Source organism: Argopecten irradians, chromosome 8 (genome assembly GCF_041381155.1).
Source record: "Argopecten irradians isolate NY chromosome 8, Ai_NY, whole genome shotgun sequence".
Taxonomy (NCBI): Eukaryota; Metazoa; Mollusca; class Bivalvia; order Pectinida; family Pectinidae; genus Argopecten; species Argopecten irradians.
The window spans coordinates 245,496-272,934 of NC_091141.1; the positions used below are offsets into that span (position 1 = coordinate 245,496).

The 27,439-nt window shown below is 33.6% G+C and overlaps 1 protein-coding gene across 1 annotated transcript; it reads left to right on the forward strand.

Annotated features, from left to right (window-relative positions):
* Nucleotides 1-16,827: 16,827 nt before the first annotated feature.
* On the forward strand, nt 16,828-23,505 carry LOC138329039 (uncharacterized). Its single transcript, XM_069275744.1, has 7 exons — nt 16,828-16,958; nt 17,121-17,177; nt 17,715-17,811; nt 18,849-19,060; nt 19,341-19,523; nt 19,716-19,814; nt 20,340-23,505. Exons 5-7 carry the CDS (start codon nt 19,344-19,346, stop codon nt 20,814-20,816), a joined length of 756 nt encoding a protein of 251 aa, XP_069131845.1. The 5' UTR covers nt 16,828-16,958; nt 17,121-17,177; nt 17,715-17,811; nt 18,849-19,060; nt 19,341-19,343; the 3' UTR covers nt 20,817-23,505.
* The last annotated feature ends 3,934 nt before the right edge of the window (nt 23,506-27,439 follow it).

The following is a 27,439-nucleotide window of genomic DNA, read 5'->3' on the forward strand; positions in this document are numbered from 1 at the left end:
AACAGAGATGTTTTTGCTAAAGACCCATCAGAGTTAGGTAAAACAAATATACATCATCACACAATCCATACCACAACAGACAAGCCTGTCAAAACGTGCAGATATACCCAAACACCACAAATGAGGCTGGAAACAGAAAAGCATCTGAAAACTATGCTGCAACATGACATCATTGAGGAATCAGTTTCACCGTACCAAAGTCCAATCGTGCTTGTTAAGAAATCAAATGGACAATACAGATTTGCTGTGGACTATAGAGCACTAAACCGTGTCACTGAGTTAATGTCATTTCCCATTCCAAAACTTGACGAAGTCTTCGATACTGTGGCAGATTCCAAATCCAGCATCTTCAGTGTATTAGATTTAGCAAGTGGATTCTGGCAAGTTCCCCTTGATGAAGATACCAAGCACAAGACGGCATTCATTACACACCAAGGACTTTTTCAATTCAAGCGGTTACCATTTGGCCTCACCAATGCACCAGCCACATTCCAGATGCTCATGACAAAGGTTTTACGGGAACTCAACTGGAAGATTGCCCTTATCTACATCGATGACATTTTAGTATTTTCAAAGTCATTCAAAGAACACTTACATCATTTGGATTTGGTATTTCAAAAACTTAGACAAGCCAATTTGACATTACAACCCACCAAGTGCCATTTTGCTGCCAAGGCTGTAAAATATCTTGGACACATTATTTCAGAGGATGGAGTTCAAGTTGACCAGAGCAAAACAGCAGCCGTTGCAAATTATTCCAGACCGAAAACCACAAAACAGCTGAGATCTTTCCTAGGGATGTGCAACTACTACAGGAGATTTATAAAAGACTACTCTAAGATTTGCGCACCCTTGACATCATTGCTGAAGAAAGATGAAAAATATACATGGTCTCAGGAACAAGAATCCGCGTTCAAGGAATTAAAACACAGACTGACATCGGCACCCATACTGGCATTTCCAGATTTCAATAGGCCATTCATTCTATCAACAGATGCATCAGACCTTTCCATTGGATATGTCCTGTCTCAACGCAACTCAAACGGATTAGAGAATGTTATCGCCTATGGTGGACGTGCTCTTAGAGATCCAGAGAAGCGCTGGCACATTAATCATAAGGAAGGTTTAGCCCTTATAGAAGCTATCAAAAACTTCAAGGCCTACCTCACCAACTCCGAATTTACAGTTTTCACGGACAACATCACCGTACGGTTTTTGGACTATAACAAAGATGCCAATGGTCGATTAGGACGCTGGGCAATGTTTCTGCAGCAATACAAATTCAGGATTGTACACAAGCCAGGCAAGAATAACCAAGTTGCAGATGCTTTGTCCAGACAGCAGTATCCAGTCACAGAAACTGACACCTTCTCGGAGTCAGAAGATCTTCCTACCATTGGAACCTTACAACCTGACACCAAACAACACACTGCTGTAACATTTGAATACTCATCAGACACTAGGCCCATTCCTCCAGCCATATTAGTTATAGACGGCAACAACAGCAACACAGACAACGATATCATTAACAACCCAACGCTTCGACAACTGCAACAAGTGTGTCCAAACTTTCATTCCATTATCGACTATATAGAAACAGGAAATGTTCCAGAAAACAACAAACTTGCAAGATCACTTGTTGCTCAAGCCTACCATTACGAACTTGTTGATGGATTACTATACCACTTTTACAAAGAACGTGCACGAGGTTTACCTGCAGACCAAAGCCTCATTAAACAACTTTGTGTTCCTGAACCACTGCGACTTGATCTTCTGGTATCATACCACGATTGCATTGCTGGAGGAGGACACCAAGGACAGGAACGCACTTACGCAGCCCTTCGAGCAAAGTACTACTGGCCAAACATGTATGCTGATGTTGAAAAGTATGTTAGGACCTGTGAAACTTGCCAACAGTCCAAACGTTCAACTCACCAAAAGCCAGTTCCATTACGACCACTTCCTATAGAAGATGTATTTTCCAGATGGCATATGGACTTCTTGGAATTACCCATTACACCTGACAAACATAGATACCTACTTCTAGTTGTGGACAGCTACTCCAAGTGGTGTGAGGCATTTCCCTTAAAATCAATGGAAGCAGCAGAAGTAGCCAAGGTACTGTTTGAGGAAATATTTGCCAGATATGGAGCCCCAAGGACATTAGTAAGTGACCGAGGCCAAAACTTCATGTCCAAACTTGTACAAGCACTCTGTAGCTTATTTGAAGTGACAAGACATCATACAAGTTCATACCATCCACAGACTAATGCTGCATGTGAGAGAATGAATTCCTACATCTTACAAACTCTAAGACCATACTGCAAAGAACAAACTGACTGGGTAAAATTCATTCCGGCTGTTATGATGTCCTATCGATCAACACCAGCTACACAATCAACGCAATTCTCACCATATTACCTCCTGTTTGGACAAGAAATGAGACTTCCGATAGATGTTGCCCTGACACCTAAACCAACTTTGCCACCTGAACCCAGACTGCATTTAGCAAGGACAATTGAGCAACTTCAAATATGCAGGGACATTGCAGCAGAGAACATAAGGAAACAGCAACAAAAGTATACATATCAACATGACAAGAAAGCTCAACAACCAGAATTTATGGTCGGATCAAGAGTCTGGCTTTACTGCAGTCATGTTCCAAAAGGAACATCACCAAAACTTCAACAGAAATGGATTGGACCTTACACAATCATCCAAGAAGGACCAAACAACACATACAAGCTTCGGAAAGACCTGGAACGCAAAACAATGAAGTCACTTGTCCATGCCAAAAGACTGAAACCATACCACAGTCCAACAGAAAGACCAAACTACCTGTTGCCAGAATATCAAGACATCCTTCTGAATCCTGAAGAAATAGATGACCAGTCTCAGAATGATGACAAACTCGTTGATGGACAGCAACTAGACAACACACAACCCAGGCAAAATCAACCAAATCATCCGTCTGACAACAGGGATAGGCAAATTCACTCTAGCCAAAACAATAATCATCAAACTCACAACAATCACAATTCAAATTCTAAACATGATAATTCCTTGGATAATGCTGACGATGATTCTATGTACAACATGCCTACACAATACGACAATTCTACACAGGATCAGAACACAAATCAGCACATCAATCCAACACCTGTAGTTGATCAACCTCCTGCCAGACAGTCTCAAAATCCTGCACAGAACAAACCTCAGCAGAAGACAAGGACAGAACAGTTCAAGCCAGAGTCCATTGAGAAACTACTAGAGTATAGTCTGTATCGAGGTACTCCCATATACAAAGTCAAATTCTCAGGAATACCAAAGACTTTATGGGAAGATGGAAGTAAAATTCCAAAAGAATTAAAAGATGACTTTCACAGACTTTTATACAGCCAAAGGACGACGCAAGAAACGGACCAAACAGCAGAAATTTTTTGACACTAAGAAACAACCAGATGTGAACCTTATACAGAGGACACCAAAAACTACAGTATATGTTGCGTCTCTTGACAGGAACAAGAAAACCACTAGGTATCACCTCATGCATCCAAATGGGGAATTATTTTCAAGTATGTCACTTTCTCAAGATATACCAGCAGATGTATTGCTCTCCTATTTACAAACACTCAAAACAGAAGTTCACAAATGTATGAAATCACCACAATGTCCACATGTCAGACAGCAAAACAATCCAGTTTCTGCAGCAAGATTTGACACTATCTCCGGACAATATCTATACAAACATCACATACAATGGCAAAAACCTGTGCATCTGCCTGCATCAGAAGCATCCCTGCAAGGCTTAAATGCATTCCGACTTAAGCTCGTTGAACATTTCAACCAAGTACATGGTTTCAATCCAGACCTAATTCCACTCTAAAGAACTTCAACAACATATATTACAGCTTCATCTTTTGCATACACGTGTATTTTATTTCCAATTTTATCATTTCACCAGTGCAAATACTAAATTTGCACAATTTATCATATTTTTCTCTTTATTCAAATTGTCTATATATTTTATTGAAAATTAGTATAAAATCATTATCTAGACCATTTCTGTCATATGTAAGTCATTTTTATTTTTACCTGTAAATAATTATCCATTGTCAAGTATATCCTAGCTAAAGGTGCCAGAGTTAATCCCTTACTTCCTGGGACAAACAGGAAAGGATTAAGCCTTCAATTATCTAAAACCTTTTCCTTTTTTTTATATGTAGACATGTTAATTGTTTTCTCACCCATTTTTGCCATGAGAAATACATGTCACTCTATTTTGAGAACTTTGAGTAAAAAGGGCAATTGCCACCTGTCACTATAATTTAGAGTAGATTTAGGATTCTTATTTAAGGAGATACATCAGTTAGTTAGTTAGTTAGTTAGTTGGAGAGTTCAGTTAGGAGTATAGAGTCAGAGATTCTTATATTTGGATTTTACCTCTACTTACTGGATTTTATATGAAGTTTATTACGGATACATAGCATTAATTGACTAATTCATCATGGTGACTTGACTTTCCCCTACGACTTCAACTGTATATATATATTTGTGTCTATTGTGTATTATCATTGGATTATGTGTAATTTTACCTCTCACTTGCAAATAAACAATCGTATCATATACTGTGTGTTAATTGTGCCCAGCTAATTTCCCCCCATCATGACGAACTACTACAACATCAATTCTAACGTGACCTGCCCAATCCAACCTGGGCTCCGGTCACAAATATATGAAAATTTGATTATTGCATTAATGATTAGGCAACTATTTATATACACTGATCAAAATGTTCATACAATCTTGATTTAATTTCGGATGCTCAATATTTTTACTACAGTGACATATTTATTTTTGCTTTTGTAAATTTAAAGTAAAACGGGCCAAACATGTACCAAGTACAGTATAAACCCTCTAACTCATAACTGGCATTTCTTGAACACATCCCATTTGTCAAACTGATCGCATGGTCCCAACCATGCCTCTGTTTATTTGTATTTTGTATGTAACAAAAACCTGGTCTGTTTTTTTGTATTTTGTATGTAACAAAAACCTGGATAGCTCAAATCACTCTTCGTCGAATACTTGTTGTTCCTTGAACAGAAATAATTCCCCTTTCCTGCAAATATATAGTACATGTATTTAAACTATTTATTTGTCAAACAGGTGTTTGTGTCTAATATGATATTTTATCTACAAAATTTTATATATTTGCATTTTATTCCATTTCTATCCAACATTATTACTCTATTCATGAAATGTTTTGAGCTGCACTATAACGAATTATCCATGTTGTTAGATGCTTTAGAGTCATAAGTGTGACAGACCTCCTGAGTAATGAGTAATGATTTTTATTGCAATTCATAGAAAAGTTTCTTACACTTACTTCATTAAAAAAAAAAATAATAATAATAATTTTTTTGGTACAGTGTTTAATCTGGAAAAGTTTTACTTGATTAATGCATTTTTATATACCAAGGTTATCCTCTTCATACTTAAATATTATTTGATTTTTGTATTTTTTCTTCTAATGAATAGTAAATAGTTATTAATTAAATGACTGGACAATGAATTTAATGAACTTAAAGTGAATGAAAATGCATAGCTGTATTTAGAGTATTTTTTTTCTTTTTTTGCCTTAAAGGCCCTCTATGTTTCCAAAACAAAATTTAAAAGCTTATCAGTAATACTTATAATATCAGACCATTGATATTCATGACCTAAGATGAAGTTACAGCACCAAATAAATGCAATATTTTCTGTGTAAACCTATGTAAAAATGAGGGTTTATTTTTCTAGTTTGCTGTGTGGAGTAGTGATAGTCAACAACTGTGATGTAATTAGGGACAACGGCGGGAAAATTAAATAAGGTGTTTAATTTTTCATATGCCAGGTTGTCATGTTTTCCGCCGTCTTTCCTAATTATCGCAGACACATTAGTTGAATATCACTGCGCCTGATGTCAAAAAACAGCGAAACTCATTGCTAACATGGATTTTGATATGCAGTTAATTTGAAATGGTTTGGTGTTTTTAACCTATCAGCTTAGTTCTTCATTATTCTTATGTAATTATTGTTTTTAATACTTTATTCTTTTTGTTTCAGAAAGATAGGTTTCCTTTGGTTTCTATAGATAGTTTGGATAGCCTCCACCTGTCTAATCTATGAATTACAGGTAGAAATGTAAATGTATGATTATTGCAAAATATTCTACCGCAAAATTTATTGAGTTGGTTCCATTTTTTTCTTGCTTTTGATAAAGTAATTAATTCAATAAGTATGTAAATGTACTCACACACTATGCCCTATATGTTCTTGCTTTAGTACATTCTTACCAAACATTACCAAAAGTATCCAAGTGAATACAAAGAAGTGTTAGTTATGTTGGGTTCGAACCTGAAATCCAAGGATGACTGCCACAGTGGCCAACAGAAAACAACATGTTTTGTAACTTCCGGCATCAATTTCTACTCTTTATGAATTTTGTCTGTAAACATTCCTGAAACGACCCGTGTATTATTGATCTTTGAAAAAGCTTCGTTAACAATCTCAAGTTGATACCACAATCGAATATGTGTCGACTATGACACCACATTTAAATAATTATTCCTCTACTGACTAGTTGGCCAATGAAGTATCAGATGAACCGTCCATGTCCCTTGGGGGTGCCTCTTTGTTTAATTTTTTTTCCAATAATGGTATCCCGCACTAGAATAATCTGTAGTTTATGCAATAAATTAAGGGTTTATTTTTAAATAGGTTTAAGTGATATAATCCTTAAAATAAAGAATTCTACAGGTAATATCACGATATTTTATAACAACATATATGATTTAGTCATAACAAAATGTTCTAACTAAGTTATTAATATGTCCTAGTAGTATGATAAAATGTTCAAACATAATATCGAAAGATATTTTAAATACCAATATGAGTTATAATTTTACCTAAGAGTTTTATATATCGATATTTTTAACCAGTAAGAAGTAAAAAGCATTTATGTTTAACTGCGCTTTTCTAATCAATGGCGACTTTTCTTCTCATATGCAGATTTTGAATAAAAATGCTTAAAAACAACATTTTGGTGGTTTTTATGTGATGTTATAACAATTGAATGATCTAATTATAAATCATCTATAAATTAAAAATTAAAATCAAATGATTTAATTTCCCCTAATTAAAGTTTGGTTAACTTTTTAATAAAGTAATGGAACATAAGAATTGTGGAAAAAAACTTAAGGACCATGTAAGGCTGTGTTCTACCGCATGCGAAGTATTGCAATGTGGTATGGCCCGATAGTACTGATAATTGGCCATAGCCAGTTTGAATGAAGAGCTACCAAGTTTGTTCAAAATAAATAGATCATGACCTACATTCAAGGGTCAAAAAGTCTAAAATCTATGACTACTTCATGTCAAAAACTCGATGGCCCCCTATAGACCTGATATTGGGACTGCAGCATGCTGAAATGAAACCGCAACCTAGTTTGTTAAAATGAATGACCTTGACCTTCATTCAAGGTAACAGGAGAAAACAAGCTAAACAGAAAACACCTATCAATGATTGAATCGTCACTATGTGAGATCTCTATCAATTGATTTACACACATGGGACACACAATCAGTAAAGGTCTACTCGATTTACACACACATTACATCTGTTCCTATTCCGTCATCTATGTGTTTATATCTATCAATGATTTACACACATTTCACACTAAGAGTACATACCTATTCCGACCTTATTCATGTGATATCTATCAATGATTTACACACATTTCACGGGTAGTACATACCTATTCCGCCATCTATGTGATATCTATCAATGATTTACACACATTTCACGGGGTAAATACACCTATTCCACACATTTTACGGGTGACCTATTCGTCATCTATGGATATCTATCAATGATTTACACACATTTTTCACGGGTAGTACATACCTATTCCGTCATCTATGTGATATCTATCAATGATTTACACACATTTCACGGGTAGTACATACCTAATCTGCCATCTATGTGATATCTATCAATGATTTACACACATTTCACGGGTAGTACATACTCTATTCCGCCATCTATGTGAATATCTAATCATTGATTTACACACATTTCACGGGTAGTACATACCTATTCCGCCATCTATGTGATATCTATCAATGATTTACACACATTTCACGGGTAGTACATACCTATTCCGTCATCTATGTGAGGTCTATCAATGATTTACACACATTTCACGGGTAGTACATACCTATTCCGCCATCTATGTGATATCTATCAATGATTTACACACATTTCACGGGTAGTACATACCTATTCCGTCATCTATGTGAGATCTATCAATGATTTACACACATTTCACGGGTAGTACATACCTATTCCGCCATCTATGTGATATTCCGTCATCTATGTGATATCTATCAATGATTTACACACATTTCACGGGTAGTACATACCTATTCCGCCATCTATGTGATATCTATCAATGATTTACACACATTTCACGGGTAGTACATACCTATTCCGTCATCTATGTGATATCTATCAATGATTTACACACATTTCACGGGTAGTACATACCTATTCCGCCATCTATGTGATATCTATCAATGATTTACACACATTTCACGGGTAGTACATACCTATTCCGTCATCTATGTGATATCTATCAATGATTTACACACATTTCACGGGTAGTACATACCTATTTCACGGATAGTATCCCATCTACATCTATGTGATATCTATCAATGATTTACACACATTTCACGGGTAGTACATACCTATTCCGCCATCTATGTGATATCTATCAATGATTTACACACATTTCACGGGTACATGTAGTACATACCTATTCCGCCATCTATGTGATCTATCTATCAATGATTTACACACATTTCACGGGTAGTACATACCTATTTCATCTATGTGATATCTATCAATGTACGGGTAGTACATACCTATTCCGCCATCTATGTGATCTATCAATATCATTTCACGGGATTTCATCTATGTGATATCTATCAATGATTTACACACATTTCACGGGTAGTACATACCTATTCCGCCATCTCTATGTGATATCTATCAATGATTTACACACATTTCACGGGTAGTACATACCTATTCCCCATCTATGTGATGATATCTATCAATGATTTACACACATTTCACGGGTAGTACATACCTATTCCGTCATCTATGTGATATCTATCAATGATTTACACACATGGGTTTACACACATTTCACTATGTGGGTGAGTACACACATTTCACGGGTAGTACATATACCTATTCCGTCATCTATGTGATATCTATCAATGATTTACACACATTTCACGGGTAGTACATACCTATTCCGTCATCTATGTGATATCTATCAATGATTTACACACATTTCACGGGTAGTACATGTACTATATGATTTACACACATTTCACGGGTAGTACATACCTATTCCGCCATCTATGTGATATCTATCAATGATTTACACACATTTCACGGGTAGTACATACCTATTCCGCCATCTATGTGATATCTATCAATGATTTACACACATTTCACGGGTAGTACATACCTATTCCGCCATCTATGTGATATCTATCAATGATTTACACACATTTCACGGGTAGTACATACCTATTCCGCCATCTATGTGATATCTATCAATGATTTACACACATTTCACGGGTAGTACATACCTATTCCGCCATCTATGTGATATCTATCATCTATGTGATATCTATCAATGATTTACACACATTTCACGGGTAGTACATACCTATTCCGTCATCTATGTGATATCTATCAATGATTTACACACATTTCACGGGTACATGTAGTACATACCTATTCCGTCATCTATGTGATATCTATCAATGATTTACACACATTTCTATCAATGATATTATATCACACATTTTCACGGGTAGTACATACCTATTCCGTCATCTATGTGATATCTATCAATGATTTTTACACACATTTCACGGGTAGTACATACCTATTCCGTCATCTATGTGTGATATCTATCAATGATTTACACACATTTCACGGGTACATACCTATTCCGTATCTATGTGATTCTATCGATTTACACACATTCTATGTATCATCTATGTGATATCTATCAATGATTTACACACATTTCACGGGTAGTACATACTACATCTATGTGATATCTATCAATGATTTACACACATTTCACGGGTAGTACATACCTATTCCGTCATCTATGTGATATCTATCAATGATTTACACACATTTCACGGGTAGTACATACCTATTCCGTCATCTATGTGATATCTATCAATGATTTACACACATTTCACGGGTAGTACATACCTATTCCGTCATCTATGTGATATCTATCAATGATTTACACACATTTCACGGGTAGTACATACCTATTCCGTCATCTATGTGATATCTATCAATGATTTACACACATTTCACGGGTAGTACATACCTATTCCGTCATCTATGTGATCTATCAATGATTTTACACACATTTCACGGGTAGTACATACCTATTCCGCATCATCTATGTGATATCTATCAATGATTTACACACATTTCACGGGTAGTACATACCTATTCCGTCATCTATGTGAGATCTAGATCTATCAATGATTTACACACATTTCACGGGTAGTACATACCTATTCCGTCATCTATGTGAGATCTATCAATGATTTACACACATTTCACGGGTAGTACATACCTATTCCGTCATCTATGTGATATCTATCAATGATTTACACACATTTCACGGGTAGTACATACCTATTCCGTCATCTATGTGATATCTATCAATGATTTACACACATTTCACGGGTAGTACATACCTATTCCGTCATCTATGTGATATCTATCAATGATTTACACACATTTCACGGGTAGTACATACCTATTCCGCCATCTATGTGATATCTATCAATGATTTACACACATTTCACGGGTAGTACATACCTATTCCGTCATCTCTATGTGATTTATCTATCAATGATTTACACACATTTCACGGGTAGTACACACCTATTTCGTCATCTATGTGATATCTATCAATGATTTACACACATTTCACGGGTAGTACATACCTATTCCGCCATCTATGTGATATCTATCAATGATTTACACACATTTCACGGGTAGTACATACCTATTCCGTCATCTATGTGATATCTATCAATGATTTACACACATTTCACGGGTAGTACATACCTATTCCGTCATCTATGTGATATCTATCAATGATTTACACACATTTCACGGGTAGTACATACCTATTCCGTCATCTATGTGATATCTATCAATGATTTACACACATTTCACGGGTAGTACATACCTATTCCGTCATCTATGTGATATCTATCAATGATTTACACACATTTCACGGGTACATGTAGTACATACCTATTCCGTCATCTATGTGATATCTATCAATGATTTACACACATTTCACGGGGTATACTATTCCCATCTGATATCTATCAATGACATTTCACGGGTAGTACATACCTATTCCGCCATCTATGTGATATCTATCAATGATTTACACACATTTCACGGGTAGTACATACATATTCCGCCATCTACATGTATGTGATATCTATCAATGATTTACACACATTTCACGGGTAGTACATACCTATTCCGCCATCTATGTGAGGTCTATCAATGATTTACACACATTTCACGGGTAGTACATACCTATTCCGCCATCTATGTGATATCTATCAATGATTTACACACATTTCACGGGTAGTACATACCTATTCCGTCATCTATGTGATCTATCAATATTTCAACATTTACACACATTTCACGGGTAGTACATACATACCTTCCGTCATCTATGTGATATCTATCAATGATTTACACACATTTCACGGGTAGTACATACCTACATCACATTTACACACACATTTCACGGGTAGTACATACCTATTCCGTCATCTATGTGATATCTATCAATGATTTACACACATTTCACGGGGTAGTACATACCTATTTCCGTCATCTATGTGATATCTATCAATAACAATGATTTACACACATTTTCACGGGTAGTACATACCTATTCCGTTATCTATGTGAGATCTATCAACGATTTACACACATTTCACGGGTAGTACATACCTATTCCGTCATCTATGTGAGATCTATCAATGATTTACACTATTTCCGGGGTAGTACATCATCTATCTATGTGATATCTATCAATGATTTACACACATTTCGGGTAGGTATTCCGTATCTATAGTGATATCTATCTGATTTACACATTTCACGGGTAGTACATCTATTCCGTCATCTATGTGATATCTATCAATGATTTACACACATTTCACGGGTAGTACATACCTATTCCGTCATCTATGTGAGATCTATCAATGATTTACACACATTTCACGGGTAGTACATACCTATTCCGTCATCTATGTGATATCTAGGTCTATCAATGATTTACACACATTTCACGGGGTATACCTATTCCGTCATCTATGTGATATCTATCAATGATTTACACACACATTTCACGGGTACATCTATCCGTCATCTATGTGAGGTCTATCAATGATTTACACACATTTCATAGTTACCTATTCATCTATGTGATATCTATCAATGATTTACACACATTTGTAGTACATACCTACACATCTATGATTATCTATCAATGATTTACACACATTTCACGGGTAGTACATACCTATTCCGTCATCTATGTGAGATCTAACATTTAACACATTTCACGGGTAGTACTTTTCTATGTGATCTATCAATGATTTACACACAAAAATGTGAGGTCTATATAATGGTCTCTTATATTTACAATCAAAAAATATATGTTCTCCCTCTACAATTACTGATTTTTTTATATTGTCAGTGAAACTTTGTTAACTTGTTTTTTTGTCACCAAGTACTTTTGAATAGTCATCTTTGTTATTTAAATTATAATCTGACTAAATGCAATATACAATAACACATTTCACGGGGATTTTATATACAGTATTACAACTACAATAACAGTTAGATATTTTTTTTGCAAATATTATTCTCATAATATTTATATAAACAGTATTTTAATGTGATGTTGTAATCTTCTGTTTGGAGAAAAATAAAGACAATTATTACTTAAGGCATCATAGTACATAGTACATTTTTTATGAGAACCTTTTCCTTAATATTCGAAATAAAAGTCAAAGCAATGATAGTATATTTGGGTAAAATTTAACTGAGTGTTTATTAATGCGAGATATAGATCATTACACACAAGTACAACTTTATTAATATTCGAAAAATAGTTGAAAATAGTTGACCATACTATTTGCCTATGGGACTAACATTTATTAAAGACATACATTCATAATCTAAAATAGCTTTACCACATTTAGAATTCTCAATAATAGTACATGAATACATAATTCATGCAACACATATTCAGCTATAAACATAGTGTTATGCATGTAATCAAGTAGAACCTTTGAATTATAACCATTTAATGATGTTACTTTGCTGAACTAAACCACAATATTTAACATTCCATGTTTATGTGAGATAACATATCTATTCCATGGATGGATACAATAACCCAATCATATAAAAGGCCTATATTCAACAGGAAAATTATAAAAAGGCTACATCAAAAGTAATACTTATATCATGTAGTAATCACTAACAAAAAAGTGAGACATCAATTTACTTTACTTGACCTAAAGCAAACAAAATAAAGATACTATTTGTTATATGATCAATGACAAAAGTAGTAAGGAAACACAATGTTTCATGAAATATATCATTAAAGATGCATACAATGGTACATAAAATTATATTAAAACAAGACCCATATGTTTAATTTAAAGATACTCGATCACCAACAGAGTGTAAATAATGCTTATCATGTTGGACAATAACTGATGTTTTAATTGTGTGTATACATGGCTAATTAACACAAAAATACACATAAAACAATTTGTTTTGCTTTTGTTATAAGTGCAATTGGTACATAATTCAAACATCGGGAATAGTGTCATGGGATTTTTTCGGGATGAAATTACTTATCTTAAATACTTTTGAATTGAAGTAAAAGGAGAGGCTCAAACTTTTTAATCATGGTAACATTGTTAAAGTAAGAAACCATTTAATTTGTAACTGAAGAAAAATACTAAATTCATCTGCTCTTGCGTTTGATATATGATTTACCCATTTGTCTAAACCCGTTTAGCATTTTTAAGTTACAATATATACATAACTATTCAGTGTGCTACAATGGGTACCAAAAATATAACTATAAAATAAAAGATACAGTATTTAACCTTGCATTGAAAATGTAACAAGAGTGGAAGGAAAGTACCAGTTAGACCAAATTTCACATCCAGAACCTCCAGTCAATAACCAGTTGTTCTATGAAGTGAAAGATGGATGTTGGTAGATTTCAAAAAACATCTTTTTCCATTCCATATGAAGAACTATTATAAAAATCAAAACAATGATAACCTATTCATGCAAACAGAGAACTTTTTAACAGCGGCGTAGCTAGGTCTGGATAGGCCTGCAATGTCTGGGGGTGCAGGGGGGCGACAGCCCCCTGCTCAGGGTCCCAGGGGCAAAGCCCCGGCAGGGAGTATGGGGGGGGAAGCCCCCCCAGAAGCTGACGGTAACCATTTCACTTCTTTGGTAACTTTTAACGTATTTACCAATGGTAATAAATGGAGATCACGATATTTAGGTGATAAAACCATTGCAAAACTATATTACATTGTATTGTTACATACTAGACTCCTGTGACAAGTGCTCGAAACGAAAAAACACGGATTTTGGCTGTACAATATATAAATTAGTAAGTAATGGGAGAATTTTGTGTTATTTTAACTGATGAAAAACTTATGGAGAATATTTTAAACAAAATTAAAATTAAGTTTACGTTAGAATGTATGAATGATTAGCTGTAATAATACTTTCAGTGTTACCCGTCCTTATCATTAGAGGAAATATGTTTGATTTATGTGCTTTGAGTGACCTCTGCTGCATCTGATTTTCCCTTCTTTTGTTTCAAAGAGCAGACATTTCACAAATTTTTCTTTTGAAGTTCAAAAATAGTGCTGTATTTGTTTTAATTAATTCTATGTGTAATATCTTTAAACCCTAGCTGTTTAAAGTTGAATATAGAGATTTAGTCTATATTGGAAGTCATGTAATGCTTTTGCTTTTAATGTTATATATGCTTGTTACTGATTTGAATATGCTTTGTTGTGTGTTTGATATGTTAAATGTGGAAGTTTATTTACTTTTTCACTGCAGTCCTCACTTAAAAATGATGAACATGTTTATCAACGGTATACATTTGAAAATCCTTACGTTGATTAATATTGTTGATACTAAATACTGTTAAGCATAAGAATGAATTAGTCTTGCATATTAATATTGTTTTAACTAACATGATACTGCTTTGTGTTTACGTAGAAAAATCCATATTATTGTAATTAGGCCCTAATAGTAATCAGTTTGTCCGTCCATCTGCCTTTTAATTCCAGATAAATATGACCTGTTTGATGTCTTAACTACTTTTCAGGACAAAATGTACCAGCAGTAGAATGTTCACTTTAAAGTCTTTCTTTCTTAAGTTTTGGAAGCATTAATATATTATGTTCTGTTTTTATTTGTTATAACATGTGCATACACATAATGTACATCACAGTCACATACATGTCTGATCTTAATAGTTTACATCTTAAGATATATATATAAGAATTGGATGAAATCTGATCCTACTGTTTATGAAGAGATATAGGAAAAGCATGAAAGACTAATCTTAATATTTTACATCAAGATATAGAAAAAGCATGAAAGTCTTATAGTTAGGAATTGGATGCATCTTATTGATGACTTGCATTGCTTGCAGTTGACCTGTTTCAAGGATCATTTTGGATGAACAATTTGATGCATAATTTTCAATATGTGTATTTTGATATATAGCAGTGAAATTTTATATCACATTTTTGAGAAACTTGTTTTTCACATAAACTTTAATTTTAAGCTCACCAAAACGATCCTCATACTTATTAGTATTTGTTTTATGAATGCCAAAAATGATACAAATTATTACTTGATAAGAATGAATTTACGATTGCAATTGACGCATATCAACTTTATCTGCTGTAAATGGTTCAAGGATTGTTTATGTTAAAGTTATTCATGTTTACAATAATTTTCAGATTTAATCAAACCTTTTCCAAGAGAGTTAAAATAAAAATATTTGATTAAATACATGTACATGTGTACATACAATTTGTATGTACATACATATGTATATCAAAGATACAATTTGTACATACATACATATGTATATCAAAGATACAATTTGTACATACATACATATGTATATCAAAGATAGAAATGTTATGATGTTAACACCTGTTAAATTTGTCAGTTGAATTTGGGTGGGGTTATCATTTTAACAACAGATAAGAATTAAATAGGGCAGTCATAACATTGACGGTACATGCACTCTTGCTTTTTCCACTGTATAATTATGTATTGAGTGTGTTGTCAATATAATGAAGTACTGTAGCTTGTGTGTGCTCATTTGAATGTTATATTGTGATATCTTTTGCTATGTTCTTCATAACCACCTCAATATATCCCTTTGTTGTCTTCTTAATTTTTTTCTGGTTTTGTTTTTATCTATTTTAAATTTTCTTTGTACTAAATCAGTTATATTTATAAGTAGATATATTTAGGTATTTATAAGATATGTATTGCATAATTACATTTCATAATTTTTTTTACTTTTATACACATGTAATTTATAAATATATGTATTGATCCAAAATCAGTGAACTTCCGGTATATTTATAGGGTATGCATTGAGATCACGGAAGACTTGACCATCATCCTAAAAGCAAAGTCAATAAGATCAATTTTTCGAAGGAACGGTGTAAAGGTAAGCTCCATGCTTTTATTTGAATTTCTATAGAAACATAAATAACTTTATTATTTGTTCTCTTGTCTGTCAACGAGAAAATTGTTACAGTAACTTTTAAGTTCTTAACACTTTTGACTCTTTAAAAGCCATTTAAATTTGAATATTGTTTGTCAATTGCAGCAGGGTCAACCAAACAAAAAATGTGTACGTTCAAGTTTTACAAGAAAACGGAAAGAAGTAAGTATGACACCATGCGACCATGCAAGCCAAAAAATATCTTTAAACAACTTCTTCTCAATAACCAAGAGGCCGAAAGAGGTTTTATTGTTATTGGGCCCCTGGCATGTTGGGGTGAAGGGCTACCAAATTTGTTCAAATGAATGACCTTGACCTTCATTCAAGGTTACAGGGGTCAGATTGACAAAAATCTTTAAACAACTTCTTATCAACAACAAACAGACCTAGACACCTGATATTACCTGTTTCATGCATAGAAATTCTTATTGACTCTCTTATGTGTTGAGTATATGCACTATGAATACCAAATAGCAGGTGAGCAATTCAGGCCCATTGGGAACTTGTTTTGCCAATGGTATGTTGTGAAATAACTCTTCAGATATCTGTCAAATTTGGTATGATACTTTTTATAGGTAATAAATTATCAGCACTTTCAAGACATTTTATAAGCGCTCACTTCTGAAAAAAACATTGCAATACAATTGATTTCTGTATTAGAGTAGATGAATTATATTGGTAATTATTTTATTATTATAGGTAATCAACCTTCCAACTGGAGTTCATTGTTGTGGTATTTACCACAACAATGACTTCAAATACCTCGATCACTTCAAGAAACATCACTTGGAAACAGGTATGTATTTCCTAGATTTCCAACTAACATGCTACATAGAATATGTCTATCCAATTGCATTCATACCACATTGAAACACTGTTCAATCTCTATATATTGTAAACCAACTGATTTTTGTGTGCAATTAAGTGTCCTGAATGATCAGAAATGGCAAAAAATAATTGCCTCCAAAATCCTCTGAGCACAGATACATTATTAAATCACTCTGATACATTATTATATAAGTATGTGACTTAAAATCATGAAACTGTGAAAAGGTCATTAATAGACATGGAAGGCTGGGCTTTCTTTAACTTTCTAGTTTGCTTAGCAAAGTTGCAAAAATGTGATTTTTTTTCTTTCTAAATATGAATTTCATTAAGCAAATTGTTCATTTTAATGAAAAACGTTAGATCACTTTGAAGCTAAAATATGTATGTTATGCATCAATTGAAAAGCACAAGCATACAAATATATGTTACATTTAGCTCCCAATCATTCCTTCAAACATACTCCTTCATGCATGATTTTACTTTACATCTCTTCAACATTAAATTATATATGGTAACATAACTGATTAACTTATCAACACTTTTAGACTTGCTTTGAAAGCAATACAAGTGAAAAAAATAGAAAATGCAGCGAAAGCATGAAAGGAAAAGTAGTCGATATTGGACAGGTTGTATAGTTGATTGAGATTAAGTCGTGCATATAAATGTCACCGATGTTGGAGCGTGTGTCAGCGTGATTGGATATCGGGCGAGTGAATCAAACTTTTGCGTTTCATGTTAATTAGGATGATTTAATTAATTTTATTTTAATTTGGTTTACATTAGCCTTCAGATGATTTTTCACAGTTAATTATTTTTAAATAAACATAAATATTATTCATTATAATCAACGGCAATGACCATGCATCCACAGTTGTATACCAAAAAATGGCTCTACTTTTACTGTTGTGTCGCTAACCTGCTTGTGTTTCAATAGAAATAAGTAATTATTGTCTTTTTGTATTATTGTGATAATTTCATATTTATGCTGCAACTTATTTTTTACAGCTACTGATAAGCAAGACATATCACTTCCTATCACCAGGACAACGCTAAGAAGGGGAGTTCAATCGGAGGATAGCGATAAGTGTACGGGTTCCAAAGGGGAGGAGGTAGTGGGGTTTCTACACCAGAACCCTACATTTGTCTTCACACACTTTGACTCAAAAAGGTTGTTGTGTTGTGGAGATGTGGAATCAAATCCTGGTCCAACTCATCAGGTAGTTAATAATTCATCAATTATACATTATTTTATTAATATACATAATCTGTATTCAGATAAAATGAGTAAAGCAAAGACTTCAATACCAAGATTGAAACCTAATGTTTGATATATGAACAGATCTTTTTATGGTAAATGGACTAAAAATTAGACAATGTAAAATAGGTGAAGTAGTAAACTGTGGTGCATTTCAGAGAATGTTTTTATATCAAAATTAATGATGTTAATCAAAACGTTTCATGCTATGTTATATTGACTGAATTCTTTTGAAATTGTAGTGTATGCATGAGATGTGCCGGGGTATTGAATCGATCAGGTTTTCCTCTATTCATGACCTATCTTGTCACATATCAGCATATCATGTATTTGATATAATATGTGGATGGGATGGTTGTGTTTGGGGAGGACCTGATGTGGTTGATCGAGAGATGGAGACACATATACTGAAACATGTATATATGGTAAGTACATGTATAGCAATAACATATTGATTGTTGTAATTAATATATTTATCAATAACTTATTATTAATAATATATGTTTTTAAATTCTATTTTTTCAAACGTATGTGTAAGGATTGTAAGTAACTATGACCCAAAGATGTTCATATCCGTGTTTTTTATCCTATAAGTCTTTATATCTTTGTAATTTTAGTCCACCATATTTGACTCATTTGAGTCATGGTGCCAAGCTCTTCCATCTGGATCTTTTGATGAAAATGACACCGATCTACGCCTTTGCCCCCCTGCCTTGGTTAGTATGGTTTTTGGCTATTTTAGTTTCATTAAAGATTAACTTGAATAGGTTTTTTTTTTTATGTTATGGAAAGAGAGTACACTCAGATGTTGTTATACATCCATAACAAAACATCTATTCAAATCAATCCTTATAATTCAATTAACTAAAGGTAATGTTTGCAATATTCAAAATTCATTTTGGGACTCTTTTGTCTATGAAATCATTACATGGTCATTTCAGCCAATCAGAAGCAAAGTTACAAATGACAATACCATTTTTTCCTTTATTAACTGATAAAGTAAATTTTTAAGCCAATGAAAATGCTCATAACAAACAAAACTGAATTATTGCGATAAAATGTTAAATGTAAGTTATTGTCTGTGTGCAAATATTGACTGCCGTGTCTATAATGTCTATATCAGTGTTAATGCCATTTACATGTACAGGACATATTTTTCTACCAATAGATACAATTATCAATTAGTATATAGCCAGTTATTTTGTACGTATCTTGTGATTATTATTTTTACTTTTACACAGAGAGAAAACTTTGATGAGCTTCTCCTGGATTCCAGTTTCCCCATTAAGAAACGGTACACCTTATTTGACCATAAGATGTACCTCTTTCATTTTCAACAAAAGGAACCAGAAGAATACCGTAAACAAGTTGAAAGTTTTGTTTCAAGGCAGCCAGCGGGCAAATGGGAATTTAAGGGCAATCAGTATACAGTTGTCAATGAACAATATGAGTTGAATACAGGTACCAACAAAGATTTAAATGTACCTCTTTTTACAGATGTTTACTGTGTGAAAATGCCTGACAACACTGATAGACGTAAACCACAAACTTCCAGACCTGAGTTAATAGGAACTAATTTTACACTTCATATACAAGAAAAGGAAAAAACTGTAAAAAAAAAGGAAAATACATCATACCCAACCAGAATCACTAGACTTTCCTTGGAAGGGAAATTTATTGGACAATTTGAAAAAATGCAAAAATGCAATAGTTGCTGAATCAAAGATTCTTGAGTATTTACATGACAGAACTTTTATATCAAGTAATTCAAAATTTTTGTTAGAGGCAGAAGATTGTGGTGTTCGGCTTTCAACATCTCCTGATACTAGTGAAGGTGTATTTATGTGTAATGTTTTTCAAGTTGATATTGAAGGCAAAAATATTTTTTATGCTAGATTTATTGAATCCGGCTGTTACACAGGTTTTATGTCCCAATTTGGAATTGATCGGTTAGTTGAGATGTTCAATATATCACCAGATTCATTGTTTTTGAATCAAGTAATTACAACAAATGATATAGAATCTTTAATCAAAAAGAGGGAAAATATCCGTGCCATGAAAGGAAGAAATGACAAAAATTATAGATATAGCCTAGATAATTTGAAAAAGCAAATAGGGCATTGTATACATCAGGCCTCAATTTGTGATGTCGATTTTGTTTTTAATCTATCACATTGTGTTCGAAAGGGTTTTCATGCCAAGATAGAGTCAGGGTGTACGGATGACTGGTTTTTTCACACAAATCTTCTTAACGATTCAAAAAAACAGTGGCAGGACAAACTACAATCATTTCCTCTGCAAAGGTGTGTACAGCCTGCCATTCTTTCTGAACAGTTTGCTGAAGAAGTATTTCCCTGCTCATTATCATTGTTGCAGCAATCAGTTTTCATAAATTACTTGTCAAATTCGCATTCAATGACCAAAGAAAGAGTAAGATTTGAGGAAAGACTGCCGATATCAAAAACACTTCCAAAGACTTTTCGTAATCAGATTACATGGCTGTATTTAAGAAAAGATATTGTAAAATTAGTTACGGTTTTCAAAGACTGCATAAATATAGACTCTAGTACTGATAAAAATGAAAATCTGTCATTTGCAGCTTTGCATTCAAATTTTAATAACATTAATAGAAGCGATTCAGCTTCTTCAACACAGCACAAAAATGGCATAGCAACGAGAGAAATGCTTTCAGAGGTTCTTGGAAGTACTCCAATTGAAAATTTAGCTGAAACCTGCACTATTTTTGATGGTTTTAAGCGAGATATAGTCCAATCTGGTTCATTACATATTCGTTCCAATACTGAAAATAAAACAGTTGTACTTCTTAATGATTATAATCCTGAAAATGGTAAATTTTCTATATATGACTATGTTCATACCTCTAGAGAAAGAACAGAGGATGGTTTTGTGTTCAAGTGTTCTTGTAGAACTTATAAAACTCTTATTGAATGTGCACGAGGAGAAGATGTTTTTCAAAACAGTTTGATTGATGCTTCAACTTGCGTAAAATGTATGCATTGTCGTTTTCTGAAAGAGTGCATCATGCAGAAGCTTATGAATGCTTCAAGTGGTGAAACAAGTTTGGATGCAAAAATAGCTGAAGGGTTAACATATTGTAATCAGCCATTTGTTACTTTAAGTGGTAGGAATAATACTAAAAAGTTTTCAGTATCTAATTCCCATGGAGATCTTTCATTTGTACATATTACATTTAATGCATCCACCAACAGGTATGTCATTTCGTGTTTAAATGGTTACTGTAAATCTGTTAAAGGTGCGAAGAGAAATATTGATTTATTTGATAATAATGACTCGCTTTGTGAACATTTAAAATCCATTCATGATTCAAATGAGTGGCAAAACTTTAAAGTGGAAAGAAATGATTTTGATCAAGAAACTTTTGACAGTGATTCTCATGAAGACCTTCCAGAGATTGAAATAGAAATTGGTTCAGAACTTCTGGTAGATTCAGAGGATAGTCCAGGATGTTTTGATATTTCATCTGGTTTGTGGCATTTTACATGTAGAAGTCTTCACTATCCCAGAAAAGAATTTTCAAACGAGTTAGCTGCAGCTATTCAGTCAAGAGATTTAATTAGTGATAACAATGGTGCTTGTGTTCCTCGTATTGATGGATGTTTGAAAGGTCCTGTATTTGTTCAAGATATTCCAGATACACCTTGCTCATGTGGAGCAGGTTGGTTTGATTTTCAACATCCACAAGGTAAAACAATATTTAAAAGACACTTCCATCTCTATACAGAGAATGCACCTGTTTTATGTCAAGTTTACACTAGGATATGTCTGAGTTCTTCATGTTTATTACCATGGGACGAAGGGAAAATGTCTTGTATTCATGTATATAGTGCAGATACTGCAGCAGGTGATGAAATTGGTTTCATGTTCATCAATCAAGTTCTAAATTCAAAAACAACCTTTTCTGGTTTTTGTAAATCTATGACGTCAACTTATAGGAGGCGCTGCCCTCAGTCTAGAGGATTTATGGATCCTGCAGTGTTCCTAAATTGGTGGTTCAGTTGGGCTTCCAATATGAAAATTGATTTTAGAAAACCATGTGATGTTTGTAAATTTACACCAAATCAATTAGCTTGCGATGGAACAAAAGTGGGAATAAGTTTCAGAAATGCCAAATTTCAAACAATTGAAAAGCCTTCAGAAGCTACAGTGCATCCAACCTTACACAGAAGGTTGGATAGATGTTTTCTTAAAAATTCAGTAGACATATCTGCTGATAACCTGAAAATCTTAAGAGAACATCTTTTATTCTTAGCAAAGACATCTTTAGGTGAAAAGAATCTAAATTATGATATTCCTGATCATTTAATTGAAGCCAGAACAGCTCTTCTTCTACGTGTATTACCTGAGGAGGTTAAAGAATCATTTGAGCGTTTTTCTTGGGGATGACATGACTGGAGTTGAAAAGTTAGTCTATGCCAAGTTACAGACATTGTTATCAACAACTGCACCAATATCCACTGTTGTTCCCAAATGCATTGTGACATCTTTATATCAATTACTTGATCATATCAGAGGCATTAATGAAAATGAGAATGGTGATAAGTATTTCAATGCTGCAATGCAAAATTTGCGCTTTTATTGTTCAGAGGTTAGAGATCTTATTGCATCTTCTTTGTACTGTCATCCCAATCAAGACATTTTACATCAAGACATCTACAAATTCATAAAATATATTACAGATTGTGTTAATTCTTTGGAGGTTTATCCTCCAGAAGATGCTGTAGAGCAGTTTGGAACCTATAATCCACCCAAATATGGAAGAGCATATTACTTCTCTCCAAGTGGTGCAGTATTGCGAAATATTCGTAAATTTTCTATCGATGAGAAGGGAGCCAAAAATAATGAGTCTGATGATAGTCCTATGTCATTTGAGACATGTCACAAACTGTTCTCCAAGGCACAAATGGCATCAAGAGGATCTACTTCCTTGTTTTTGTGGTTTTGCCCATCACACGGTCATTGCTATGGCTTCCATATGGCATTTGCTGAAGGAAGAAAAGACCCCTATGCTTCATTATACAGTCATTTAGAAACCCCGCCAAAAGACCTATTCTACGATTTTGCCTGTAATTTGCAAGAATATTGCCTAAATAGAGAAAGTGGATACTTTGAAGGTGTACGAGTTTTTCATGATATTTTTCATGGATTTGCCCATAAATGTTCGAAGGGTTATAGGTCATCCAGGCTTCTGGGTTTGGATACAATCAACTCTGAAATTTGCGAACAATTTAACAGCTTTCTTCAATGTATTAAACCATCTGCCCGTCAAATGAATCAGACACATTTTGTGTTCTACTTGCAATTTTTTTTGCATATCTGGAATGAACAAAAACATGAACGCTGTAAGAAGAGAATTGCTGTTGCCCTAGCTGGCTCTTTATGAAATTTATTGGCATGAGTTACATATATAGCAATTAACTACTTTTTATCATTATAAATGTTCGTAGAGGTTCACAGTATTGTAGTCAGAAACATTTCAGTAATTTCAAGCTTCTTGGGCATAGGGTCGAGGAAGCTTGATTGTGTCAATCTTTCTACAGAATAGGTTTAGATAATGATTAAGGAAGCTTGCTGATGAGAAAAAATATTGTTAATTTAAAAAGAGATATATATTTCTGTGATATTTATCTCGACGCTGAAATCATCTTTCACAACATAATGTACAAATCTTTTAAAACCTAATTACAGTTATTGTAATCAATCAATTATTTTGATTACACATGTTTACTGATTTTTTTCAAACTCGGGTAGCTAAGTCTGTGTTGTAAAGCCTTCAATTAACGTCTATCATTCTTAACGATTAAGACCACCACAAGCTCTTCCATAGAATTTTAACAAATATTTTTATCTGCATAATCCAGTTCACATATCAGTGTTGTCATGGTAAAGTAACTATGTGCTTAGTACATGTATATGTTTTAAATATATAATTATCATCCTTTTTGTACAACTAGTGTCCAATAGTTTGTGAAATGACTATTTTTATCTATTAATGTGCATTTAGCAATGCACAAACCGCTATGTACAATTGTTCATTTTGTCTCTGATATGGAATATTTAACATATTTTTTATTATTTTTTTGTATCATGTTTTTATATTATTATGAAGTATAGGTTTTGTATACTGAAACAAGCAAGGTGTGTTTTAATTGTGTTAAAGGTACACTGTTCATATATTGTACTTAATTTTTAGAATTATTTGAAAACATTATGGCCATTACTACGTCCAGTGGCGTAGCGCCCATGCATGCTTGCATGCTCAAGCATGCAAAAAATAATCTGACTTACATTTTTGAACAGTCAGAAAAAAACACAACATTTGAATACATGAAACGCTGCAGAATATAAATTATGTATGAATACATATGATATGCCCAACTGTATGCCTGACATAACTTTGTGCACATTTGAAAGACTTGAAGATTGGCCATTCTGGAAATTTATTAGAATAGTCTATATATTTCCGGTTACCAAGTTGTTAAATATGTTTGAATTTTGTTGAAGACAATACTAGACTTAAACTAAAGAAGAAGACTTCTTCAGCAAAATCCCTCAAGCAATTGTGGATTTTGAATCGGGAAACACTTATGAATACCAAAATAAACAACATCGCATGAAAAGTTTGAAATATTCTAAAAACATATAATCATCTTAAAAATGATAGCAAAACAACTTAATTAAAGCAATTGCAACATGTTCTTGGCCTTAGTAACGAAAAAGTGAATTGATCAATTTTGGTTCACTTCCCGCCCCGTTAAAACGCGTGTTAATCCGTGATTTCCGGTGTCACGAAATAGTTGACTTTTATTTTTGTCGAATATGAACAGATTTTTTATTTAGAAAAGAATTTTTGTTGTTGGAATTGTTAGAAATAGAACAGAATAAGTAGAAAAATAGGTCATTAATACAATATTTATTTTTTTTTATTGAGGTGGTTGAGGACTGGTCCCTTCTTACGCAATTTCCACCATTTTGACAGTGGTCTTTGACTCGTTGTCATAAACAAACCAACACGTAAACTTAACTTCAATTTTGTTTAAAATATTCTCCATAAGTTTTTCATCAGTTAAAATAACACAAAATTCTCCCATTACTTACTAATTTAATATTTACAGCCAAAATCCGTGTTTTTTGTTCGAGCACTTGTCACAGGAGTCTAGTATGTATACAATGTATATAGTTTTGCATGGTTATCACCTAAATATCGTGATCTCCATTTAACCATTGGTAAATACGTTAAAAGTTACCAAAGAAGTGAAATGGTTACCGTCAGCTTCTGGGGGGCTTCCCCCCCCCATACTCCCTGCCGGGGCTTTGCCCCTGGACCCTGAGCAGGGGGCTGTCGCCCCCCTGCACCCCCAGACATGCAGGCCTATCCAGACCTAGCTACGCCGCTGTTAAAAAGTTCTCTGTTTGCATGAATAGGTTATCATTGTTTTGATTTTTATAATAGTTCTTCATATTGCGATGGAAAAAGATGTTTTTGAAATCTACCAACATCCATCTTTCACTTCATAGAACAACTGGTTATTGACTGGAGGTTCTGGATGTGAAATTTGGTCTAACTGGTACTTTCCTTCCACTCTTGTTACATTTTCAATGCAAGGTTAAATACTGTATCTTTTATTTTATAGTTATATTTTTGGTACCCATTGTAGCACACTGAATAGTTATGTATATATTGTAACTTAAAAATGCTAAACGGGCGACAAATGGGTAAATCATATATCAAACGCAAGAGCAGATGAATTAGTATTTTCTTCAGTTACAAATTAAATGGTTCTTACTTTACAATGTTACCATGATTAAAAAGTTTGAGCCTCTCCTTTTACTTCAATTCAAAAGTATTTAAGATAAGTAATTTCATCCCGAAAAAATCCCATGACACTATTCCCGATGTTGAATGAGGTACCAATTGCACTTATAACAAAAGCAAAACAAATTGTTTTATGTGTATTTTTGTGTTAATTAGCCATGTATACACACAATTAAACAACAGTTATTGTCCAAATGATAAGCATTATTTACACTCTGTTGGTGATCGAGTATCTTTAAATTAAACATATGGTCTTGTTTAATATAATTGTTATGTACATGTAGCATCTTTAATGATATATTTCATGAAACATTGTGTTTCCTTACTACTTTTGTCATTGATCATATAACAAATAGTATCTTTATTTTGTTTGCTTTAGGTCAAGTAAAGTAAATTGATGTCTCACTTTTTTGTTAGTGATTACTACATGATATAAGTATTACTTTTTGATGTAGCCTTTTTATAATTTTCCTGTTGAATATAGGC

Bases quoted from the DNA above. Each gene is read 5' to 3' on its own strand.
- LOC138329039 (XM_069275744.1), top strand. From the start codon at position 19,344: ATGCATGAGATGTGCCGGGGTATTGAATCGATCAGGTTTTCCTCTATT. The intron at 19,524-19,715 runs GTAAGTACATGT...TTGTAATTTTAG, and splicing joins TACTGAAACATGTATATATG to TCCACCATATTTGACTCATT. The intron at 19,815-20,339 runs GTTAGTATGGTT...ACTTTTACACAG, and splicing joins GCCTTTGCCCCCCTGCCTTG to AGAGAAAACTTTGATGAGCT.